Below are 13,784 nucleotides of genomic sequence, written 5' to 3'. Positions count from 1 at the left end.
AATCCGTCCATGTTTCTCTTTCTTTTATGGTGTTCAACAGTTTTAAGCGGTTAGGGACCGTTCATTTTTTATGAGAGAGGGAGGGCTCGTGGGATTTGGGGGGGGGGGGGGGGGGGGGGCATTCGAAAAAAATTGGCTTGAAAGGGGGGGGGCCAGCCGAAAACAATCGGAAATTGGGGGGGGGGGAGGGGGTCATGCAATTTTCAAATTACACTCCTCCAAAGCCCACCAGCCCCCGCTACCCCATAAAAAATGAACGGTCCCTTAATGCAATGTTTCATTCTACTTTTTGGGCATTTTGGTTGTCACGAAATTACGTCAGTTTTTTGCGTGCCGTATATATAGCTCAATTAAGGGAGAAATGTTCCTCGAACTTAGCTAGACAATTTAAGCAATTAACTTTAATTAGAGTCACTTGAATAATTCATGTGCCTCCAACGGAATTCGAACCTATAACCCGAGTCTGCGATGCCGGTGCAATGCTTTACCAACTGATCTACAAAGCCATGCACAGTGTCTCGCGTCTCGGAATACAGACAATTAAAGTTCTGGATAATAGCAGACATGTTACAATTTTAAGCAATAACACAACATTTTTTTAAAAGTACATGTTTCAACAGAATCTTCTGTCATCTTCAGTTTGAATTACAAAGTACAGAGTTGAATGTTTAGTGTGTTTCCTTTTGCTCTTCATATATTATTAGCATTTTCCGCACACTATATATTCAACTCTGTACTTTGTAATTCAAACTGAAGATGACAGAAAATTCTGTTGAAATATGTGTTTTCTAAAAAACGCTGTGTTACCTCTTAAATAAAGATAAACGCTAACCTTTACCCTTACCCTATTGTCGGAAGTTGGTAGCAAATGCTTGGACTTAAATTGACACTTCGTGTTGGCTTTCAAACTTGGGCGTGCTTGTAATTAGGTGCAATCCTGACTAACTACAATCAGTGGCAAAAGTCTTGGGACACTCACCATTTGAAGTTGGTTTTCTCACTGAGTTTGAAAAATTGCCCCCTCCCCCCCAGAACAATGTTGCCAATAGTGAACATACATTTCCTTGTCTATTTCAACATTAGTGAACATACATTTTCTTGTCTATTTCAACATTAGTGAACATACATTTCCTTGTCTATTTCAACATTGATTGGGGGGAGGGGGGACTTGTATTTTGAAGCTTTCAGTGGAATTTTGACAGTTATGCTTAGTTTGTGACGTCTGAGAGGTTTTCAGGCCCATTCTGACACTAGCGACCCAACTACTTTTGCCACTGATTGTCTGTTTCTACTAACAAGGGTCAGTAAAGTGAGAGCTACTGAATGTAATGTACGGACACTTCTATTGGCTGTGAACTTGTTCATAAAGTTTCTTAATGGTAGAAAATCATGTGTGACGTAAGTTAAACATTTCTTTGTCATGTACAAAAGGATTGTTGTTTCTTTTCGCAAACGTGCTTGTGGGGATAATTTACGTGGCGCGGAGTTTTCAAGAAAACTGATGAGTCACAAGCTCTAATGTAATGCACGTACCTTTAAATTTGTTACGAAATTAGACAGCAAACGTTATATTTCTTAAACAATCACTTTGTCAAAAATGGTTTTCAGGAAAAGAATCAGTGTTGAGCAGAAGGCTTTAGCAGGCCCATTCTGACACTAGCGTCCCAACTACTTTTGCCACTGATTGTAACTAGTTTTTTCACGACCTTGGCGCCAGCTGCACGTATTTTCATACATGCACCTTATTCCAAAATGACCGCCATTTTAATATTCTTTTGTTTGATTGCAAATTGGCCCTTTTGGCCTCGCTTTCAAACGCAAAATTCAAAAGGGCCAATTTGCAACAAACAAAAGAATACTAAAATGACGGCCATTTTGGAATAAGGTGTATGGTGTATGATGCGATTGGTCAACGTAATGATCAGTTTGCGACTTTCACAATCAAAAACCGCTCTGTGGCATAGGTTGTGTGCAAATTCATTCATTTGTGAATCTGGTCTGTCTGTCTTTCTTTTCGTGCGTCAAATGTTTGACTGTTAGTCTACTTTTTGTTCGCGTCAGTTCCGTCTCTTGTTTTTATGTCTGGATATGTTTTAACTTTGTATTTCTTTCATTTCTGTTTGTATATGATTTGCCTTGAGGCTTTGCTGTCCCATCCACCGTCTGTCTTTTCGTCTGTCTGTCTATCCAGTTTGTCATTCAGTCAGCCAGTTTAGATCTTTGTCTGTGTTCGTGTGATTTGCCTCTGGCTTTGTCTCCTCACCTCCTGTCCTTTTTACTCCACTGTTTGTCCTATCTTCTACCTTGCGCAATTTTATCAGATTGTCTCTGTTCGTCCTGTTCGTATGTTTTGCCCCGAGGCTTTGTCTCTTCACCCTCTGTCCGTCTGCACTGTTATTCCTTTCTTTATTCAATCCGTCAGTTTGAGGCCTTTTCTCATCGCTGATCACTTTTTTCACTGTCAAATGAAAACCTTTTCTTTTAGACTTCCTCGTCGTCGAGCCCATCGCAGCAGCAAAACGACACCACCGTCTCAGCACCGTCTAAAACACGCCAAAGGCGTGAAGTAGGGGAAGAGGACTCCAAGGTGAAACGGGAAGCGGAACCTTCAAAGGACGACCCTCTCCTCAAAGCCCTGGTAAGATTGTGCAATACATACAGAAAAACGACGCTCGACAACCATTTTGATCCGGCAATTTTTGTTTTGGTTTTTTTCGTGTGTACTTGACTGTACTGTGGAGATTAAATTTGACCACCATTTTCTCTTTAGGATTGCAAAGCAGGAACGGCGAGGTGCACGAATATCCGCTGCACCATTAAATCTCTAAAAGCGGATGAAGACGTTACGATAACAGTGGTTTCCCGACTTTGGAATGGTACAATGATAGAGGTGAGGTTACTTTTCGTAACGCTGAAAAACTGTTCATGAACGTACTTCTTCAAGGCAAGATCGTCCGAGCGAGAGTTGTCCTGAGAAACACTGTTGTTGATGACATTAGAGACTTTAGGGAACTTAAGCAACGACAACGGCGACGACGAGAACGTCATCTCAAAATATGATAAATTAGCGTTATTGTAATCACTTTGTTACTATAGTCACGAAATATGACAAGGGTGTGGTAGTCCCTCAAAAATAGGGATTAGGGACCTTAAGATCTACGACGGCGACGTCGACGAAAACGTCACCTCAAAATAGAACTTTGCTCTAGTAAAAGTCTTTCGCGATTATTCCATCTTGTTCACGTCGTACAATTTTTGGCGAAGTATCCTAAAAATAAATTGGTGCGAGCTGTTTCAGATTTAAAATAGAGAATGAGGGATTCTCTGTACCATGCTCACGTTGTCGTAAAAAACCTAAAATTTAGTGATTTCACGTCGTTGTCATGCAGAGAACCGCAAAAATATGAGATAAAATCCGTGCCGCACGTGCAGCACGATTATTTATGCTCTTTTAACCAATGATATCATTGTTTTGTGGCGTTTTTGTCGACGTGGTCGTCTTAGATCTTAATCTCCAATAAAATCTACGACGGCGACGGTTTACGAAAACGTCACCTCAAAATATAACTTGGCTCTATCATTCACGATTATTTAGTCTCGTTCACGTCCTAAAATGTGGGCGAAGTATTCTAAAAAGAAATTGGTACGAGCGGTTTCACAGTGGAAATAGAGAATGAAAGATTCTCTGTTGCATTGCTTACATTGTCGTCAAAACCTCAAATTTGGTGATTTCACGTCGTCGTCACGCAGAGGACCGCAAAAATATGTGCTAAAACCGTGCTGCACGTGCAGCACGATTATTTATGCTCTTTTAACCAATGATGTTACAGTTTTGTGGCGATGTCGTAGTCGTAGCCATCGCCGTTTCTTAAATTCCTTAATGACACTGATCGGAACGGCGCTTAATTTAGAGGAGAAAATGAAAATTTATCCTCAAGTGCTGGCGTTCTTCATAAAACCTCCAATTTGGCTATTTCACGTTGTTGTTTTGCTGACGACGGCAGAGAAATTGACAAAAGTGAAAAATGCACGTGCAAGGGCGTACAAAGCTATTGTTTTTGCTCTCTAAATATGCAAATTTGTGACGTTCTCGTTGCTTTCGCCTTTGCTTAAAGAGTTCCCTTTTAAGATCTACGACGGCGACGTTGACGAAAGCGTCACCTCAAATTATACCTCTGCTCTGTCGTAAAACGTTCGCGATTATTCCATCTCGTTCACGTCGTACAATGTGGGCGAAGTATCCTAAAAAATAAATTGGTACGAGCGGTTTCAGAGTAATAAGAGAGAATGAAAGATCACATTTGTACGTACGCTTTTGTTGTCGTCAAAATATCGAATTTGATTATTTCACGTGGTTGTTGTGAAGAGTACCGCAAAAAGATATGCTAAAATGCGTGCCGCACGTGAGAGGCACGGTTATTTTGCCTCTTTTAGCCAATGGTGTTGTTTTGTGGCCCACTCGTTGACGGCCACGTCGTAGATCTCAAAGTCCCTATTGACTGACGTTTCGACAACCTGGGCGGAAGTCATCCTAAGAGTTAAAGTGACACTGAGGATGACTTCCGCTCAGCGGTTTGTCGAAACGTCAGTCAAAGTCACCAGAATCCTCTCGCCTGGCGAGTTTTGATACCTCTTTCACAATGGCGGCCAAATGAAAAATTCGTTTGTTTCAATTCTAATAAGCCTTACTAGCCTTGCTACGACGAGCACATTTCAAAAGAATTTTTGTTTCAACATGAGGGCAGTAGGTCTAATTATGATAAAGACAAAAGAATGTAAAAGTGGTCACCATTTATGAAAGTGATCTCTATATCGAAGGCGTTGATCGAGGATCGAGCACACGCGTGTATGGGACAGCGGTCGAAGAGTGTAGCACGTCTTGTAAGCTACATGTTTTACCAATACAGAAACAAACCTTAACATTCATTAAAGCTAACCTTAGGCCTACAAACTCTTGCTTAGGTCTAATTAGGCCTAAAGTTAGCTTTAATGAATGTTTAGGTTTGTTTCTGTATTGGTAAAACATGTAGCTTACAAGACGTGCTACACTCTTCGACCGCTGTGCCATAAACGCGTGTGCTTGATCCTCGATCAACGCCTTCGATATAGCTTCACCGTCCCAGTTTTGATGCGACTCCTGGGTTCAAACCATTTGCTACATACCTCTTGATAACAGAGTTCTAGGTGAAAAATGTTGGTTTTTAAGTAAAGGGTTTAACCGTAGAATCTGGAGAAAAAAAACCCTCGGGGCAAAGAAGAGAACCAACAAAACTCCACCCACCTTTGACGCCGAGTCCTGAAATCGAACCCGAGCCACATCAGAGTGGGAAATCAGAGAAACTAACTGAAAGCGCGGACCGAGGAAATTGAGATCTAAGCTCGAAGTTCTTCCCCTTTTGTCACCACCTCAGCTGTAATTTGCGTTATAATTCAAGGCGTGATTTTTTTTTTCCTTTTCTGGTACAGGATTATCAAGGTCAGCTAATAAAAGTTGTATCACGCGCCACCGTCAGATCGCTTAATACCTTCGTTGTAGAGAAAAATAAAGAAAACAACGAAGCAGAGGTAGGTAGCTTACTCGATTTCTAGCCTTCTTAACTTTGGGAATGGAAAGGAGATGCGTATTTTTTTGCAAATCAAACTCATTTCCCTTTCAATTGTTAAGAACCAAGACTCACTTCGAGACCGAGACGAACAGCAATTCGAAATTGGTACATTGGACAAGTCTGTTGTAACGCAACATTTTAATTGTTAGTGTAACGCAAGATAATCGCGTGACGTTTGTACTTTGATACTACTTGTCCTTTTGTACGATTCGATTGCGATTTCTCGATCACGAATTCTTTGGATTTCGACAATCGTGTTAGTCAAGATGATAGTTGTGGTTCGAAAGTGGGAATCGATGAAATGATCTTTGTTGTTGTTGTACAAGATTATTAACAATAATTAAAATTCGTTATTCAGGTTGACACACAGCTTAACCCAGATACCAATGTCCCTGCTCCGCCACGATCCCTTCCAAAGTGGGTTATCCCAGTGTGCATAGTGGGTGCGGTCCTCCTACTTATACTCATAGTGTTTTGTCTATACAAGGTGAGTGCATACACCCCTACCCCTGTCAGGTGCGAGATATGTGCTAGCTTGCAATGTGGGCGTCTTGAAACGCATTTTCCCAGAAACCCGACACAAAGTGTCCCTTTATAAATCAAAGCATTTGTTACCTTTGTCCAAAAATAGGGTAAGTGTTAGGGTTTAGCGTTATTTTAAAGTTGGGGTAAATGCATCTCCTTTTCTTTAGGGGGTGTTTACATGAGAAAACTCGCACGGGCGCGAGTTTCACACCAGGGTGACTTCTTGATACCGCGTTTACATCATGACGAGGTGAATTCGTATCGTGTTTACCTGAAGGGACACCACATATCGATAAAATACAAGCGTGAATCCAAATTGCAAATATGTTGTCTTTCAGGAAAATTACACATGTGCTACCGGTTCCAGCCCACCGGAAGGCCGATTTCACACCGGGACGGGTGGTCGTTCCTCCTTTACATGATATCGTTGCGAGATTTCGCGCCGGAACGAAATTTTCGCTCCGGTGCAGCAACCGGGGTGAACTTGTGCCGTGTTGAGTTGCCCCAGCATGGCTTTTATCGGTGATATCATGTAAACAAATACAGAGCTAAGAGAGGGAACCGGAGTGAACTCACGCTGGTGCGAAAGTCGCCCCGGTATCATGTAAACACTCCCTTACTTGAGGACTGGAGTTCAGGAGACACTGTGACGTTAATTGTCTGTATTCCTCCGAGCGAGTGATGTTGAAGTTGGGAAGAAGACGAAATTGACGGGCATCTAAATTACTTGCATTTGAGGGCATGTCTCGGAATGGGACGAGACGAACCTCTTGCCCATTCTTGGCTTGCAACTCACGCAAGTAGAAAATAACACCACCAACCAATCAACAGAGTCGAAAGTTGGTCCCAGGGCCGTACACGAGTTCTTCGGCAAAATGTACCAACAACCCTATCAACGTTGTTAATAACACAATTGCATGCACTTTTAGTCCAGAATGTCACTCAGTCATAAGCAATGAAATGCTTGGACGTTCATATGACCTTTACTATTCTTTGACCGTGATATTTGACATCTGAGGATCCTTATACAAACGTTGTATTCCTCGGGCAGTTTGCTCTATTTTCAGAAAGGCGCATTTTATCGTGAAAAGGTTAAAAACAAATGTTCATTTCATCGCTTGAATAAAAAAAAACCGTCCAGTCATCCGGTGCAAGTACTCGGGCAAACAACTTTGTCAGGCCACTTGCGCAACGGACAAGCACCTACTCAGTCAACAAGAATGTCCAGCGAAAAAAAAAGTATTTCTCTTTCTCATTTAATAAATAAGCCAAGTGGAAGAACCTCTCGGGCGAGTTTGTCCTCAGTGAAGTTTGGTTGCCCAATGGGCAAGTTGGAATTTGAAGTTTGTTGTATGTCTGCATTCTTGCGCTGGCGGTAAATAATTGGTAAGGCAATATCAAGTAAAATTTTCTTCTGTTTTAAAATCTTTTAGCTGGGATTCTTTAAGCGTCAAAAATACGACAAAAACATCAACGACCCATTAGAAAAGGAAGGCATGTTGGACAACGGAAAAGCCTGATCACACAAACCAGCCAGCTGGGCAGTATGTTGTAGTTCAAGGAATTGGCTGCTTTGAGAGCAAGGCAGTAGGAATGAATGCCTTCTGTGAAGACATTGAGAGAAGATCCAGTCGCAGTTTTAAATGCTTGAAGAATTCCTCAACCAGGGTGGCTTGATAGAGAAGTACGTCTTGGACCGGCTTGGGTCTCCTGGATGTTTTAAGAAATTACCAATTGCATGCACTTGCCCGGCGGTTTTGTAAATACCACATAAGTGAATATGGCCTTTTGCGAAATCTGATTGGTTAACTTGGAGAGTAGATAAGCAAGTACTGTCCTACTCTGGGGAGACGTAAAGAAACGAAATGGCTGCCCGTAGCGTTGATCTTAGAAACTTAATTTAATGAAGTGTTTTATTCGTTGGTGTTTCAGCTTGTGTGGTATATACTAAACCAAGTTTTCACTTCAGTGGAAGTGGAATTGGAGATCTACGAAGCGACATCGACCAAATGGTTGTTTAAAACTGGACTTTCACGTTGAAAAAAGGTTTCTTCATTATTCCCGTTTGTCGAAGTCAAAACCCTTAAGTTTGGTGATTTACGTCGTTGTTTTGCGGAGTATCGAAAAATGTGCTAAAATGCTTCCTGCACGACTATCTTTTCTTTTTTACCAATGTCGTTGCTGTAGCCGTCGTGTTCTCAATTTTGGACTGGAACGAACATTCGGTTTTCCTTGATTACCCTCGATTCCAAGCTCGTTCCAGTCCAACCGTGAGAATACGATCTCCGTCGCAGAAGGGTGCATAGTCGCATGTATTTGTTAATTTGCTTAAAGTCATATTCCAGTTCATTTTTGGTTGTCAACTCCAGTTTCCATCATAATCAAGAGAGACAGTGAATAATCCATGCTTCTTTTGCCTTTTAAAGTTGTAAATTTTTAAACAAGAATTCCAATATGCGGTTAGTATTCGTATTAATTTTCTTGACGGTTTTATTGTGGGATGTTCCTTTCACATGGACGGTGAACATTGTTCATCAGTCCATATCAAAAATCTAAATTTAAAAAATAGCTAGGAATAAAGTTGGTGTGAACCATCAACGATATTTAACGAATCCGGTTACTTCGAGTGCTGTTCTGTAAAGTTTTGACATAAATTTTCTTCGACATCCGTTTTAATGTTTTAGAAGTTCACCATTTTGTTTTCAAATTGAATTTTTTGAATTAGCAGAAATGCGAGTTAATGTTGTGTACAAGAAAGAGGACAATGACAGCTTGAAATGTCAGCCACCGTTTACGAAAGGGAAATGTGCGACGGCGACGGAGACGAAAACGTCACTTCAAAATATAACTTTGCGCTATTGTTCCATCTGGTTCACGTGGTAAATTGTGGGCTAATTTTCCTTTAAAAAATGGTATCCACACTTGCGGGGTGTGTAGAGTTAGTATGGGTAATCAAATGGTGACGAGTGAAATTAAGGAATAGTTTCACTTTCGTTTTGTCCAAAATCAAATAATTTCACGAGCCTTTAGGAAGTTATTTCATTTTGGACAAAATGCAGGTGAAATTATTCCTAATTTCCCATACCATTTGATTAGCTATTAATATCATGGTTGACGATTTACATTCATAAGACGACGGTTTTTTCAAACCTGGGCGCCATTTTGGCACTTTAGGAAAAGTTGCCATGGAAACATTGTAGTTTCTAAATTAACCCTTAAATTTCGCGTCATTATTAAGGAGTAATTTGTCACCCATGTTATTGTTTTTATTTATGAAACTTTACTTGGCACGCGTTCACGTCGATGCTGTCCTTGCTTAATGTCTCTGTAACTGCAATCATGGACTGAAGTCTTGGGACAAATTTACATTTGTGGCGCTTTTTCACACGCGCTAAAAAAAACAGTCTCGTGCGAATTCATCTACACTTGTTTAGCCACTCCCCCACCCCTCCCCCCCCCCCCCCACAATGTTGGACATGTGTACACGCTATTTCTCCAAAGTTTCAACATTGTATTGGGGGGGGGGGGGGGGGGGGGTGAAGCAACGCATTTTGAAACGGATAACAGTGCTTTTTTAAAACTCCGTTTTAAAAACACAGAAAATTAATGCAATTTCCGAAGTGTCCCAAGGACTTTTGTTCACCATTGCAGTTATAAAAACGTTTACCGAATTACATCGATATTCAAGTTAGGCCGGAGGAGGGTCTTGTTTTCATTTTCTGCTAAATAAAGTGGCCCAAATTTAGTTTTCATGGAGAAAGCTCATTTATACGCGCGGTTAAGTCCTAATTTATTTTGTTGTTCGGATACACGTTCTAAATTAAAGTTTGAAGCAAAAAGTAACCGAAGATTTGCCCTTATGAATACTTAGTTTTATGTTTCATAAGTTAGTCTTCTCATCGAAATAAACAAAGGAATTCTGTCAGTGCCCTCGTCCAGTTTGTCGTAAAATTTTAATGACATTGCCATGCCACTTTTGGAAAAACAACCGCCAACTTTTCCGGGGCTTCACACGTGGCTTCCTGATTGGTCAATTTTGGTCATGTGACCTTAAGGGAATGCTCGAAGCATTGTTCGCCATCGGTTTATCAACGTTGTTATGGTGTTTAATAAAGCGCTGACCAATTTGTGCTCTCGTCATCTACGTGAATTTTTTTATCAGAACTTTAATTCTATACGTTTGGTGAACAACTGACCAGATTCCAGGATTATGAGCACGTGGCCAAAATTGACCAATCAGAGATCTGGGATTTACATTAGCTCACGGAGGACTAATGATGTGATCATAATGCAATATAGTCGACCTTCTCAGAGTGAAGAAAGAATAATTCAAACGAAATTTTTACCACAATTCTTGTAAACATGCAATCTGATTGGCTAATTTGCCATTGTCAATAATAGTCTTGACAACGCGTGTCAGCGTGTCACGCAATTGTAATAGCCAATCAGCAACGCAAATTTCGGACAATAAACCGATCTGGTCGCGAAAATGTTATAGATAGTTTTCACTGTCACGCAATAAAAAAATAAATCGAAAACCATCCAGTGGAAAAAGTCAAGAATTCGTGATGTTGTAGAAGATAAATGAAGAAGACACTTCGCCAAGTTTTAGGCCTGTGCGTTTCCCCAAACTTCAGATATTCGTCGAAATGTTTCGCAGAAATTTACAGAGCCCAGTATGAAAACGCCATGTTGGTGCACATCTGTGGTGCACCAATATGGCGGCCGGAAAATAGTGTCAACATCTGTTACTTACTTTGGCTATCTAGGCGAGTGATCATCTGTACTGAACAGACAGCTATTTACCTAAGGACTTTTCCTAATGCTTTAAATTCTAAAAAGGCTCAAAACCATGAGATAAATATATATTTCTCAATAAAAACAAAGGAGACAGTGTGGCCCAGTGGTTAGGGCGCTTGCCTTGAGATCCGGAGATCCCGTGTTCAAGACCCGCTCTGACCACTCGTTGAATTTGATCCTGGTAGTCCCTGGTTCAACTTCCCAGCTGCACTTGTAAATAGCCAACTGGTTTGCCTCCGGCCAGTTGGGATTCTTAACAGTTGTAGTTGTTGTGTTCTGTTGTTTCGTTGATTCATCGGCCCTGAAAAGCCCCTATGGGGAGAGGTCAATTAAGTATGTATGTACAGTACTGCTGCAATAAACAATATTATTCTGTAAAATTTAAAATGGAAAATAAATAAACTGTTAACAGGATCTGAGAGGGGAACTCTGGTTTTAAAGGAGTCAAAAGTTTCCTCACAGGATCCCACACCCACCCTACCTCCCAAAAAGTGCTTTTACAATGCTTAACATAGCTTATGTTTCTTTCTCAAATATGACCCAAGACAAAATAATTAACTTACACCATCACCAGGAAAGGCACTGTCCACTTCATCATCCTCTGACTGAGACATAACAGCTGGCGAAAAGCTCCGCCCAGCCTCCAGACTGGCTGGGACCTTCCGGGGGATTTAAAAGTCTGTAGAGAAAATTTGGAAAAGAAATAGCTGGAACTAATAATTTATTCTTTTTCATTATTTTACATTTTTTTGAGCAAATTACTGTATCCTACTTATCACTGGCTTCCAAACAAACTGTTGATTCATGATTGATGTTTAACCATGATGCCATATCTACACAAAACAGTAATCTACAAATCTATGCAGATTACTGAGCTAGACTTCAAGCTTGTTCATCTTCAGTAACCATAATGAAGAAGAAATAATAACCTCTTACTAGCCGAGCGTGAGGGCCGTACTAGGGAATATTGGCCCGAGGTCGTGACAGTACGGACCTCACTGTGCTCAGTCCATACAAAAGCGACCAAAGGCCAATATTCCCCAGTACGGCTCGAGCTAGCTTGGTTAGCATGTAGTAGCAAGTAGCAGATGTTTGTCCTTGGACATTATCTGTTCCTCGTATAGCTCACAGTTTTTTCTCGAGCCATGCTCTTGGAAAACTGTTCATACTCGCAAAAAGATAATGTCCGCAGACAAATACCCTAGCCTATTTGCGTGCCAAATGGAGGCTCTTGTTTGTATATCGCTAACAGCATATAAAAACAAATAAAGATTAAAACTGTACCCCGGGATCATTTTTTATTTTCTTCATCTTTTTCCAAGCCATGGTGGCTACTGATTCTCGTCTACTCATCGTTCGCACAACATCAGGGTCAGGTGGATGCGAGCTCTGATAGCTGCTAATACTGCCTAACCGAATAGTTCTACGTTTGCCTGATTGAGGGAAATTATCCACAGCATCGTCAGCCAGAAGACCATAACGTTTGTGGTAGTGCCGTTTTCTTCTCTGAGTCCACTTCCTTTGTAGATGATCATGTTACTCATCACAGTCTCTAAGGTCAAAGAAGTTCTCAGTACCTTTGATTATCTTTCTGTTGAGAAGGGAAATAACACAGATGGCTTTCAATTGAAGTTGCAAACAAAATCTTATGTTGTTACCAGGCTGCAGCCTTGCAGAATTTCCGCAAAAATATTGAAATAAGGCACTAAAATCCAAGTAAATGGTCCCTAGATGGTGCACAGAGTCAGGTCAGGATTTAGTGAGCAATGTCTCAATTGACAATCAGATACTTACATTTTCGTAGCTTGGGAATACATTGAAACCTCCATTAAGCGGACGCCCACGAGACCTTCCCAAGTGTCCGCTTAATATTAAAGGTTTAAAACAACTGTGCAATGTTTGTTAACTATTAACTACAGGACCCCTAAAAAAAGGGGAAAATATTGCCTCATATGCACTAATATGTGTTGTTAAAGAGCATAAAAGTTTTAATCGCTAAGAGTATCACTTAAATTTGTTTGCGATTTGCATTTCCACAGGTAATGGGCTCAGACTGCATTCTACTCAACATGAAACTTGAAATGCAGGGTTGCCAGTGATAACAACAATCAAACCTCGCTATATTATTTTATAAGAAATGCTCATTTAACCATAGTTACTCTGCACATAGTTTTATATTAATTTACGACTTACGTTGGATGCAAGTTTGGTTGTAAACACTTTGAGTTTCTACCAAACACTCCTAGTGCTACATAGGCTCGTGCTACAAGTGAGAGATTGCTTCCCTTGCTCGACATGCTTGGCTAGGCTCGGTCAGCATGTAGTGTAATGAATCTATTCCGTTTTCCAACTTCCAATAGGTAGCTGAAAGGATACCGACTGAGTTAAATTAGAGTAGTCCAGAATCTCTCAAACGCAACGAAAACATGCACACCAAAAAACCAAAAAACTACGTCATGTGATCAACAACTAAGTCAATGTCGACTAAGGGGGGGGGGGGGGGGGGTCAACTAAGTGGGGAGGGGGTTGCCCTGAATTTCGTATCGATTCCAAAGGTGATGCATTGGGTATTTGCACTTTTGGATTTGAGTCACTGCAAAGTTACAGACTCTTTGTTAATCGAGCTTTCTTTAAGATGTCCTCTTCTGAAAATTCTTCATCTTCAAGGCTGCCAAGAGATCAGCAAGAAAGCCTACGTCATTTTTAATGTCGCATACAACAGAGAAACCTGCTCTATATGTTGCCTGATTCAACTCCTGAAATATACTGATGGCAAAGTACTGTAAGTCTTCCACATTCGCAGAAATAGATTTACACAAGAACACTTCGACAAAAGCTGTGAGGAACACTTGG

General features: G+C 40.9%; 1 protein-coding gene across 1 annotated transcript in view; it reads left to right on the top strand.

Moving 5' to 3' along the window:
* The window catches only part of LOC138012800 (integrin alpha-6-like), a 51,253-nt gene extending 41,196 nt beyond the window's left edge, over positions 1 to 10,057 (top strand). The window contains exons 27-31 of the mRNA XM_068859689.1: positions 2,486 to 2,638; positions 2,771 to 2,890; positions 5,467 to 5,565; positions 5,965 to 6,093; positions 7,565 to 10,057. Coding sequence (XP_068715790.1) covers positions 2,486 to 2,638; positions 2,771 to 2,890; positions 5,467 to 5,565; positions 5,965 to 6,093; positions 7,565 to 7,651 — 588 coding nt within the window. The 3' untranslated portion in view covers positions 7,652 to 10,057. The remainder of the gene's footprint in view (positions 1 to 2,485; positions 2,639 to 2,770; positions 2,891 to 5,466; positions 5,566 to 5,964; positions 6,094 to 7,564) is intronic.
* Positions 10,058 to 13,784: the final 3,727 nt, after the last annotated feature.

This window comes from Montipora foliosa, chromosome 8 (genome assembly GCF_036669935.1).
Source record: "Montipora foliosa isolate CH-2021 chromosome 8, ASM3666993v2, whole genome shotgun sequence".
NCBI classification, from domain to species: Eukaryota; Metazoa; Cnidaria; class Anthozoa; order Scleractinia; family Acroporidae; genus Montipora; species Montipora foliosa.
This window is presented reverse-complemented; position numbering and strand designations above follow the sequence as displayed.